General features: G+C 36.9%; 1 protein-coding gene across 4 annotated transcripts in view; it reads right to left on the bottom strand.

Annotated features, from left to right (window-relative positions):
• Window positions 1-12,735, bottom strand: part of DOCK10 (dedicator of cytokinesis 10) — a gene marked incomplete at its 3' end in the record, with an annotated part of 267,236 nt that overhangs the window by 78,379 nt on the left and 176,122 nt on the right. For all 4 annotated transcript variants that reach the window (XM_080798220.1, XM_080798222.1, XM_080798219.1 and 1 more), the window contains exons 12-17: window positions 11,996-12,217; window positions 11,684-11,806; window positions 10,226-10,308; window positions 4,613-4,735; window positions 2,444-2,523; window positions 451-638 (exon numbers count right to left, since the gene is read on the bottom strand). In XM_080798220.1, coding sequence (XP_080654346.1) covers window positions 451-638; window positions 2,444-2,523; window positions 4,613-4,735; window positions 10,226-10,308; window positions 11,684-11,806; window positions 11,996-12,217 — 819 coding nt within the window. The remainder of the gene's footprint in view (window positions 1-450; window positions 639-2,443; window positions 2,524-4,612; window positions 4,736-10,225; window positions 10,309-11,683; window positions 11,807-11,995; window positions 12,218-12,735) is intronic.

The raw sequence follows: 12,735 nt of genomic DNA, 5'->3' as shown, positions 1-12,735 counted from the left end.
AAAAACCAATCCAAGTGTCTAAAATAAGTAGCTTCTAATTAAATCTGAAAAATGTAGAATACCCAACACTTTCTTATGACAGTATCCATAGTACTCAGAAATAGCAGAAGGACTTGGAGATATTATTTAAAAGGGAAGAAAAAACTCACATCAAAAGGAAGCAGATATGCTATTTTCAGAGTATCTTAAGAAACTACAAAAAAAGAAGTCTAGAACAAAATAATTTAGGGCTGACTTGAGAAAAGATTATTAATATGTTATAAAACTGTGCCTCCTTAAACACTTTGAAGGTGAAACTCATCACTGCCCCTTATTAAGCACGATCTGCAAATGGATTTTTATTCCAAAGTGTTCACCTATGATAATTTGTATTTGAACTTTCAAGAATCCATCTTAATATGATCTCAGTAGGGTGCAAAGAGAACACAAGGTCTCAGAAACATACCATACCTTGTTGAAACATTTCTGGCTATCGTACTTGAGGTGTCTGGGGTAAATGTAAATTTGATTTTTGTAGACTCTGTAAGGACGGCAGTACTTTGTTGAGTCGTAAATAAATTCTTCCACCTCCACTGTGGGTTCTAGTTGAGCTGTTACATCGAAAGGCTTGACAGGGATAAAGGACGATGTTACACAGTCTTTAAAAATCAGAAAATAAGAGTTTGTCATTTAACGGGATTGTTTAAGGTGAACAATACTTAACATACTTTAAAATGAATCCACTCAAAATAGAAACTCCATATTTGCAAAGGAATTTATGTTAAATTATGCAAGCATGAAGAATTCATTGGAGGTAGAGATGATAGATAATCAAGCCATTTAATATCAAAATTGATGTCTCAAAAATGGGTAAATCTTTTGGATGGATTTATAATTACAATCTTTTTACACTAAGCTTCATAATGAAAACTAAATTTTAGCTGATGATTCACTGAACACGCTAATAAGATTTTATAAGATAAGGATTAACCCACTGACATTTACCTAACATTATAAAAATAATACAGCTATTGACAAAACTTTGTCCAATCAGCCTATTATGGATAGTACCTAATGGATTGAGAGTAACTTTTCCCCATGGAATGATTTCACAATACAGGCCTGCAGACCCCTCTGCATTATTTGGTATAATTTATTCTATTTTTCTCTCCAGTTTTTACAATCTTGAAAAACCTAGCTTTGTAGGAACGGCCTAAGGAAAATAAAAAAGACAATTTGAAGTTTATAAATCAAAGCTTCTGTCACTGAATAGCTTGGGGGCTGTGCTGTGGTCACTGGAAGGCAGCAAGGCCTTCTACTTTCTTTTACCCCATCTGGAATTTTCCTGTTTCAAAAAAGCAAAATCATCAGCTAAATATGCTTGGGAATCAGATTACAAGGTTTTTTCCCGGCTGAAATAAATTATAATATTTTTATTATATGTTCCAATTTCTCTAATGTCCTATAGTAATTTCAAAGGGAATATTCTAGCTTTCTCTTTCATTATTTTTCTTTTCTGTAGGTAATAAAAGACAGACACATCTCACAAATCAGGTAGAGGAAATGGCTTAGTTTATTCTCTGTTTTTCCATGCCAATCAATATAAAAGAGATTTGGAACCATGGCTTAGATTAAAATGCTCATTTTATTTCATATTAAAATGATTTGTAAAAAAATTGTAAGAATGAAAAACTTAAGAGTGCTAATGGTAATTCAAATATCCTGTGGTAACAATCCTCTCTCTGTCTGTAGTTAATTTTAGGATGCCTTTATTCACTCTTTGCATCACTGAGAAAGTCACAGAAAAGGCAGAATCAGAAGTAACAAAACAAAATAGACCCATCTTGTCACTTATGAAATAAATTCTAAAATTCTTATTTATAAGTTAATAAAAGCTCCTTCTAAAATTCAAATTTTCACTGACTTGAAAAAGATACATGCTCCCCATGTAATAAGAGAGTCTAAAAATATTCCAGCGATAATTACAACGTGACCACTTGGGGGGCTACCCATAGTGTTCAGAACAACCTTTGGCACACAGTATGGGGGGATGAGTCCTGTATTTTGAGTCAGAGGAACTGGATAGAATATAAATTCTCCCATTATGATTACTGGTTTATGAGTCTATCTGAACCCAACATTCCTCATTTACAGCCCTTCAGGGTTTTGAGGATTAAAGGACATAATTTAATACCTTGCAGGGTGCATGGTACATACCAGGTACATATATTAGTTTACAATGAATATGGTTCCTGTCTTATTATACTGATAGTCCGTCTTAATGGAGAAATAAAAGCCCCAGATTTTGCAGGATAATGAATTCCATTTATCCCAAAATTTGAGAAAAAATTCACAAAGTATTATAACTAACCAACTATTCAATGAACCAATCAATCAATCAACCAACCAAAAGACCACTAACTATTCAGAACTCTACAAGAAAACCGTGACATCATCATCATACTTGGATGTTCCAAAGGAATGTTGTCAACAGCAATATCCAGGCTTCCAGGGATGGTCTGTGTTTTGCTTACTCTGTCAGCCCTGTGAAAGTAGGGAACAGAAACACACACACACACACACACACACACACACACACACACGCACACACACACACTGAATTATTTTAGTTGTCATAAAAATGAGCCAACTGTAATTCTGAGCTTTGATAAGAGTAAACGGTACAGCCTGAAACAACCTTGTGAATAGTTTCATTGAGCTGGTTTTATATTAAAAACTAAAATTTAGGGGCACCTGGGTGGCTCAGTCATTAAGTGTCTGCCTTCGGCTCAGGTCATGATCCCAGGGTTCTGGGGTCGAGCCCCACATTGGGCTCCCTGCTCAGTGGGAAGCCTGCTTCTCCCTCTGTCCTCCCCCTGCTTGTGTTCCTGCTCTCACTGTCTCTCTCTCTGTCAACTAAATAAAATCTTTAAAAAAACAAACAAACAAAAAACCCCCTAAAATTTATGTAATATTGCCAATAAAAATAGAAATCAGTGAAGGGTCAAGTTTCAGATATTCTGAAGAATGTTTTAGGTTTATTTGCTCTTTATTTCAGGTAACATTTATATAAATGGCCGAGCAAGTATAATAGTAAATACAGTAAATAGATCATTTTTTAAAAATTTTTTATTTCTTTTCAGCGTAACAGTATTCATTGTTTTTGCACCTTACCCAGTGCTCCATGCAATCCATGCCCTCCCTAATACCCACCACCTGTTTCCTCCAACCTCCCACCCCCTGCATTTGAATTGGTTAAAGTGATTTACTATCCTAAAGACTTTTAAGAAGTTTTGAGGACAAGGCTGGTCTTGGCTACAGTTGCTAAGTGGACAGTCTGCTTGTTCCCTCTTCACCAACAACCAAGGACCAGAGCCTTTCCCTGACCTTGGTTCTTCTGCCATTCTCCTGCTTCATGAATGTGCGCAGACACCCTCTTACCACCTATCCCTGTCCCCACATTCACTCCAGTTCTCTCCCTGTCTACCAAAACCTTCTGATCTATCATTCTTTTGTAGTAAGATGAAAGTTCTTGAAACTGTTAACAGTTTCAACTGTTATCCCTTGTTGGAGACCTAACAGGTAGAATAATTATAGTGGTGGGTCCAATTCAGCGCTTCCCAGCATGTGAGACCTGACTGTTAAATTTTCCATCCTGTGGGTGTCAGGGGAGTAACAGTTTAAAGTCAATCACTTATCTTGAGAGATCTTATCATCACCAGATGTTGAATGCATGGTAATACATTTAAGAAATGCTGTGGCTTTTATAAAGTTTTTCCTCTTTTAGCACTACCTTTCATTGTCTTTTCCAAAAGAGTTTGAATGACAGAAATACTATGAATTATTGAATTCACAGCAATGAATTTCTCTATGGAATTTCAATACATAGTTCTAAAATTCCTTAACACTCCTCCTATTTAGACGTGTCTATGTTTCCTTTCTTTGAATCTAGGCTGTATGATAGCTTGACTGTATATTATGGCAGAAATGTTACTGTGACAGTTTCAGGGTCCTGGTCTTAAGAAACTGGTAGTGATCTTTTTCTGTCCCTTGGGAAACTTACTCTTAGAAGCCAGCTACCCTTCCATGAGGAAGCCATAGTATTTCATGGAGAGGTTCTCCCATGGAGAAGAACCGGGGTCTCTAGTCCACAGCTCCACCTGAGCTCCCAGTGAACAGCCCACGTCAACTTGCCAGTAATTCAATGAGCCATCTTGAATGTGGATCCTCTGTCTCCATTTGACTTCTGCTGGCTGATGCCATGTGCAGAAGAGACAAGCTCTCCCTACCTAACCATGTTCAAATTATGGATTTCAAAAAGTAAGTGATGTTCTTTTAAGCCACTAAGCTTTGGGATGATCTGTTACATGGCAATAATAGTTAATTGACATGGTTTCACACTCTTTCCATATAATTCTAGCAACTTTACTTTTGTTGTGTTATTCAGGCATAAGTGAGGTCATCTGTAAAGCTTATTCAGGCATAAATGAGGTCATCTGTAAAGCATCTACTTTCCGGAAGAGTTTGGGCATTCGAGAATCAGGTAATCAAATACTGTTTATGCAGAGTTAATAAATCAATAGTAGCAATGTAGCTGATTCATGTAAATTTCAAGAGTATTCAAAAATCCTACCTTCTGTAATCTGACACTAGTTTTAGCAGGTCCTCTGTTGAAATCTTGCTACTTTCTTGTCTATACAATGGTGAAAATCTTGAGTCTCTGTCCACATTTCCCTGGTTATCCTTAAATACTGATCTGAAAGAAAATAATAGTTGTTCAGGTTGGCATGTGAAAGTTGTTTACCAAGTTGTGTTTTTAAGGTGACAAATGATTCAATTTCCCATTTGTAATGGAAGAAACTGCAGGAACTAATGAACTAAAAAAGACAAGAAAACTTCTTAGGCAAAAGTTTCATTTAAACACTATCTTTGTTATCTTTAATTCTTTATTTTCAATTCAATATCTACAGGGACAGCAGCTCACTTATATTACAACTGCACTTATTTAGGATTTAGTAACATATCAAACCTTGGAATATTAGGGGAGGAATAAGAACAGGTTAGTCCTTTTTTCATTATTTTCTGGGCAAGCCAAGGCCACCTCAGTTTGGGTGGTGCCATCAGAATTTACAAATAGTGGAAAAAGAATAAGGTTATATGTGTGTGTGGGTCTAAAGGGCCAGACTCTTGAAACACTTCCCTGGAGATAGATGTGCCCATGTCCTAAATTTTAGGACAGAGACAAAGATCAATTGAAGAACACTTGAGTCAGAATTTTGTATTAAATTAATGAATGTAATTTATTTTCTTCCCTGGTCCATTTCATTGGAACTAGATAGATTTAGTCAGAACACATAAATTATTTTTGTCCAAATAGTATAGTAATGTCAGGCAATACAATAGCATGCTTAAGGTTAGTGTATCTTCCTTATAATTAATCATACTCCATGCCTACAGAAAAAAATGAGGCCTGTGTGTGATTAATTTTTCATTTAATGCTAGAGAGCTGCTGAAATTTTATTTCTTTTAACTTAAGGAACTTGACTATTTTGTTACTCTTTAAATTAATCAAAGATCTCAATACACAGGCTGAGGTGGCCATTTAGATAGATATCTGATCATAGAGCTTTAGTGTCAAATAATACAGAAAATGGGCCCGAATGATATTTTTAGACTGCTTCGACCTTTCTGCTCATTTTTCTGTTAAGTAGTCAGGGAAGAGGAAAAGATCCCCTCTCAAATAACACTGGGGAAGCAGAATGAAAATACTTAACTCAAAGATTATTTTTGTTTAATTATAATGTAAGGCTTTTGTGTGCATGACACGTTGAAACCGACTTGATGTATTTACAACACAGCAGGAGGTTGAACTGAGCTTGAGTAGTGTGTGTGTGTGTGTGTGTGTTTAATTAACCAGTCACTACAAATGTATCAATTGATGTAAGTTGTATAACTCATTTTTGCTTTTAGCCACAGCTCTGTCCTGGAAAGAGCTCACTGACATTGGACACATTGTAAAGAGAATGAAGAGCACAGCACCATGGAGAAATACTGCTCACAGAGCCATACAAACTGGCCTTGCTCAATAAATATGCTAACTGGCAAGAGAACAGAGAACTGACTCATTTACACAGATGGCTTCAGGATGGCTGGGATGTTGTGCCTCATTCCAGCTGCTGCAGTTGGACAATGATCAGTATAAGGTGAGGGTCTCAAAACCATGACACGTGGGGTATTACTGAAGAAAATGCACAGTTTAGCCTGATGAAAAGCAGCTTAGGTATCCCTGAGAGCCTCATTCCTAAGCAGCATGAATAGCTGTGACCCATCAAAAGAATAGGGCATATTTTTTGTGCTTAATGTAAGATAAAACATAAAAGTAATTGTCAGGCAGTTTAAACATATTTTTAAAAAATGAATTATTTAATCAGTTGAGCCATAAGATGATGGAAGGTGCTCCTGTGGGATACACCTGAATTTTCGTCACTTGTAAGGATTCGGCGGTTGGACAACCATATGCTGGGGATGCTGTTGCAGTGTATGCCTTCTGTAAATATATAGATATAAGAGGGAAATTGTTCTTTTAGTTTTGTTCAGTTTTAAAGAAAATCTAGGATTGTGCACTGGTCTACTCAGAATATTGTGAAGAGGGATTAAAAGAAATCAGAGTCCTGGCATGTATTTGGGCACATATGATTATAGGTGCAATATGCATGGAAAGAGTTCCCTTTTACAATAAGACATATTGGTAAAGGTCAACTTTAACCCAAATCAAAGAGCGTAAAATACCCATTGTAGCCATCTGAATATGTTCTCTTTATCTCCTCCAAGAATAACCTTTTTTTTTTAAACCATAAAATGGCATTACAGCTGGTGCCAAAAATAAGAAAACACACCAAATTCATTTCAGAAAAACTGTTGACAGTGAAACTGTTGACAGTGATGAGCATCTGTGCATGCAGCGGTGGGTGGGATGGGTTGGATCTGGGTAAAAATATGGTCATAAGTTAAATTTTAAGGGCCAATGAGTTTTAGGGTACATTCACAACTATATTGTTAGGCAAACTGCAATTTAGATTAGCAGGAAAAAACCTGGCCAGACAACCAGCAGTATCAATAGAGGATTGAAATATGTCAGCAGGCTAGTTTATATCAAAATGGCTCGAGAGACCAAAAGCCCTCCTCTGATTCAGTCACCATTCATTTGAAGCAATTTCCACAGTGTGAAGAGTAAATTAAAATCTTGTTTGGCTGAATCTTGTACTTATTTTTGCGATTAGTTATTCCAAGTGGTTTAACATGAAATCTTCAGAACTGTGCTGCTAACCATTTTTTCTCAGATGGCAGAGAGGTTTATGAACATGCAAGCTGTATGTTTATACACACAAATTGGTGGTGTCTCCTGTTTCCCAACCTACAACCAAACCACTCATCAGGCATTAATGTAACATGAGCTTGTGGTATTGTTGGCTTTCCTGTTTTGCACATAATTACTCCAATAGCCAGTAATATTGTCAGTCTCCCTAGAAACTTCACCTGTCATTCTTCCAGCATATTTTACTAGGCAACTTCACAGTACAATTGTTACTACTTCTCCTTACTGCTCTATGATAAGTGGTAGATCTTTCCCTTCCTTTCCCCACATTATTCTTCACTGCCCCAAAATTACCAGGAAGAGGGACTTGTTGCAGAAAATATTATCTCTACAGGTGAGTTAATAATTATCATATAAGAATAGTGGCTTCTAACCATGGCTGTCTTTTATTGGGTACATATCTGTGCTCATTAATCCCTACAACAGTAAATTAGATATTAAAACAGAGGTAAGGACAGACTATGATTACTTGCCTAAGTTCTCTTGGCAACTAAGTGGAATTGAGAGTTCAAAACCAGCTCTGGCTCTCAAACACCTGCTTCTAAAACCTCACAAAAGTTCTGGATCCTTAAAGATAACATATGTTCACCCTTGTAATTTGGCTATATTTCACTCTTCCCAGGGGAAACATTGCCTCTACATGCCCCAATGGGTTTTCTTTTGGGAACCAAGAATACTTATCAATATGAATAAGTGGAGAAATAAAAACAATGAAATGCAACACAGAAGATTCAGTATATTCAAATACTATCTGTTCCATGCATCAGATGATGACATCAGCTGTTCCTGCAAAGAGAGACACACAAGAGAGACAGAGAGCTATGTGTGATCTACTTTATGTCAAATGCTTTTGTATCTGAGACCACACCCACTGGCCATGAGGCGGGTGTTGTCAGCTTCATTCTGTGGATGGGACCCTGAGACCTGGAGAGGAAACTTGCCTGAAGTTACCATTCATTAAGTGATGGTCTGATTTGGACCATGTCTGTCCAACTCCTGGGCCTGGTCTCTTTCTCCCTTCTGATAAGGATGCCTGAGGGCAAACTCATTCCCGGAGACTGTGTAAGTCTGTCTGCTCATGTTTCTACCTTTCTCTTCCCATCCACCTGTCCCAACTTCAAGGAAAAACCTCAAAATCATAACAAATATTGGTGGATTCACTCTAGTTATGCTCATCCCTGGGTACTGGGAGAACTAAAAATGGCAAAAGTAACAAATTCTGTCTTCTCTCTGGATTTTAAAGTTACCACCACTGGGACAATGTCACCAATACTCAAATGAATACTTTTAAGGCTGTCTTACTTTGTAGCACTAATTAACTTTTTAAAGTTCTTTTGGTTTATATGTTGCTAACTTTTCTTCCTTATGTCTGTGACGGGCTTTTCCTCTTTTTAAATCTTATTTTATTTAAATGCAATTAAATTAGTATATAGTGTATCATTGGTTTCAGAGGTAGAGTTCAGTAATTCTTCAGTTGCATGTAACACCCAGTGCTCATTACCTCATGTTCCCTCCTTAATGTTCACCACCCAGTTATCCCATCCTCTACCTCCCTCCCTTCCAGCAATCCTCAGCTTGCTTCCTATAGTCAAGACTCTGTTATGGTTTGTCTCGCTCTCTGATTTAGTCTTGTTTTATTTTTTCGCTCCCTTCCCCTATAATCCTCTTTTGGTACTATGCTAAGTGAAACAAATCAATCAGAGAAAGACAATTAATCATATGATCTCACTCATATGAGGAATTTGAGACACAGAGGATCATACGAAAGGGAGGGAAAATGAAACAAGGTGAAACCTGACAGGGAGATAAACCAAAAGAGACTCTTAATCTCAGAAACAAACTGAGGGTTGCTGGAGGGTAGAGGGGTTGGAGGGATGGGGTGGCTGGGTGTTGGACACTGGGGAGGGTATGTGCTACAGTGAGTGTTGTGAATTGTGTAAGACTGATGAGTCACAGATCTGTACCCCCGAAACAAATAATACATCATATGTTAATTTAAAAAAAAAAAAGAAATTCCTACAGACATAAGGAGGCCAAGAGATTGAGGAGGACAATAGGAATTGATCTTTAACCAAATCCATAAGCAATTCTTGTTCTTTATGCAGAGGTTATCTGTCCAGAAGGATGATTCTATCCACAGTGTCCACATAACTCAGCATTTCTATCAGAGCATGAACCAGTACTGATAAATTTAGTGAAATCAAAGAGAGTTTTGATGATCAAATTGATGGTTTCATCTGGATATCCAGATATAGCCCTGTGCCCTGCACACAGATGAAAATACGCAGCTGCATAATAAATCAGTGCTTCCATCTGAATTTTATTCACACCAAACTCTCAGAATTGATATAATGTCAAGTGTTTATTGAACCAAATATGCATAATAAACAAGTAATGACTTAGATCCTCCCAAGAAGCTATAGTGTATCTGGTCACGCACACACATGCACTCATGTCACAGCTTCAATCTATTTTAAACTGTCTTGTTAAATTGTCTTGTAAAACACATGTTTCTGGGGAGCACTGTTTATGAAGATGACCACAGTAGTATTCTTCTATGTGTTGGTATATTAAAAATACCGGGGGTGCCTGGGTGCCTCAGTCAGTTAAGCCTCCACCTCTTGATTTCAGCTCAAGTCATGATCTCAGGGTCATAAGATCGAGCCCCGTGTTGAGCTCTGCACTGAGCAAGGAGTCTACTTCTCTCTCTCCCTCAGCTCCACCCCCTGCCTGTGGACATGCAAGTCTCTCTGTCTATCAAATACATAAATAAATCTTAAAAAAAACCCCAAGTAACAGGTGTTCAAACTGAAGTTTTCAATGGAGACTATAAATGCACGAGTCTTCTGTTGATGGTAGCTGTCAACCTACCTCACCGCCCAAGCAAAAGGCATGCGGTATTTTCCCAACTTGCTGAAGAACTGCCTGTTGGATTTTAGTATCTTTTGTGCATACTGAGGGAAAAAGAAACAAAAATATGTTTAGAACACCTCTTTACAAACTGTCCAAGTAAAATACGAATACATACTTTTCCATATTATCTTACATTGAAACTCCGAAATTCTGCCTCAATGGCCTGCGGACTCTGTCTTGTAAAGAACCAGACACTGTCCTCTGTGTTGGACCTACTGTATTGTATTCTGGAATTTTCACTCTGGAAATTTCAAATACAGGTAGTACCCCTGTCTTGGAATGCCAACTTTTTTTCCTTTTTTTTTTCACACTTGAAAGACCTTAAAACATTGAATGGAAAGTGTTTTCAAATTTGCACTCACAGTCTGTGTTATGCTTTTATTCGTGATAGCAGTGGTTGGCAAACTTGTTCTGCAGAGGGTCACACATTAAATATACTGGGTTTTGTGGACCGCATGGTCTATGTCACAGCTTCTCAGCTCTGCTTCTCTAGTGGGAAGGTGGCCACAGACAATCCATAAATGGATCAGTGTGACTGTGTAAATAAAACTTTATTTATAGAAACAGGTGGCAGGTGGATCTGGCTGGCATGTTGTAGTTTGCCAAACCCCAAATCTCATAATTATGCTAAACACTGCCTTAAAAGTTTACACATGCTCAAATTTAATGTTTGGGCATTCTTTCCCCAATGTATTTCCTTTGTGTGAAAAACACAGACACTTAACATTTATCTTCTATTAAATAGTAACATTTGATTATTAAAGAGAATATAGTTATTTAAAAAAAAAGGAAGAGAAGCGTCTGGGTGGTTCAGTCAGTTAACCCTTTGACGCCTGATTTTGGCTCAGGTCATGATCTTAGGATAGTGAGATTGAGAGCGGAGTCTGCTGGAGGCTCTCTCTCCTTCTCCCTCTCCCCCTGCCTCATGCGCCCAATCTCTCTAAAAAAATAAAATAAAATAAGTTAAAAAAAAAAGAAAAAAGGAAGAAAAAATTTCTCATAGTCCCATCATTCAAAGAACTTTTAGTATTTCCTCTTTCTTCATTTAGGTATATTCAAATAATTTGGCATAAAATTATCTATCTTACTTTTTCACTTATTTCATCATCAGTAAACTATGTATCCACTTGTTTTTAAATCAGATTAATCCTAACTTTTCATTATTGCTAATACTTTGATCCTTGGAGTTAAAGCTTCATTCACATTTAAGTTTATTTCTACTAATAGATTATCAGAAGTCAGTCAAAAACATAAACCAAGAATAAAAACTTTCAAATTTTCCTAATGGACATTCATTTCACTAAGAAGTGTCTATTTCAAGACTTGCATTTTGCCAAGCTTGATAATTCTTCAAGGCAAGGTGATTTTATATCTTGAAAGCAACTGAAATTATTTATGGAAAAGTTAATGCATTACCTTGTTGGAGTCTGGATTCTTAATATAAGGTTCAGCACCACTTGCAATGTTCCCCATCAGTACTTTTTCAATTTTGGCCACAAAAACAATTTCAGAATGCGGATTGCTTACAGAAAATATAGCCTATGTACAGGGAAAACAGCTAGTAAGAATCTAAGGAAGCATATTGAAGACATTAACAAAATTCCACTTTTTTTTTTTTTTTAAGGGACAGCTTTAAGGGAATTTTTATTTCAGAAACTGATGTAATCTTTTGGTGAGAACAATGAAACAAGTGCTTTTGGTGCCATCACAAGTAAACAAAAGTGCAACCTGTTTTGGAAATTTCAGCCATTCCTCTGGAAAGCCTTTGATGTGAGGTTCTTCTGATTGTCTGGGAGTGACAGTGTCAATGTTTCCATTTTCCAAAGCCACGGAAGACCGTGATAGCATCTGCCTGACAGCAGTGTGATTTAGATCCACATGAAAATCGGCAGAAATCTTCCTGCTGTCTCTGAGGTCATAAAGTGCCACACTCACAAAAAAAGGCTCAATCTGCAGGAAAAAACAAAGAGCCAGTGGTTTTGATATAAAATCATTATACCTGCAGTTGTTCCATCAGTATATTATTTAAGAAAACAGTAGGTAAACTACATAATATTTTTCATATCATAATATATATCAAGTGGTAAGTGATCAGAAGTTTTAAAGAAATATTCTAAGACTACTTCTATGTCCTGATACTCATCAAACCTAATCTACCATTGGTCACTCCCACTAGAATCAACTATAACTCTGATGGCTACCAATGGTGATTATCTAGTTCCATCATTCCTTCTCCCTTTATTCATTGGCATTCTACCGTAATGATGGGTTTTCCCTTCTTATTTATTTCTTATTTATTTACTTATACAAGTATAGACTTATGGACTACTACTATTTTATTCAACAGATTTAAATCTCTTACTATCATTATTTATAGTAGTGCTCAAATTGTCCCAGATTTGGCTAGAGGTAGCTCCTGTGTCTTTTTGGTGGATCCCCATAATTCTGGGGGGCACTTCTTTATTCAA

Source organism: Martes martes (genome assembly GCF_963455335.1).
Source record: "Martes martes genome assembly, chromosome: 3".
Classification (NCBI taxonomy): domain Eukaryota; kingdom Metazoa; phylum Chordata; class Mammalia; order Carnivora; family Mustelidae; genus Martes; species Martes martes.
The sequence above is the reverse complement of the archived record's forward strand: the minus strand, read 5'-3'. Positions and strand labels throughout refer to the sequence as shown.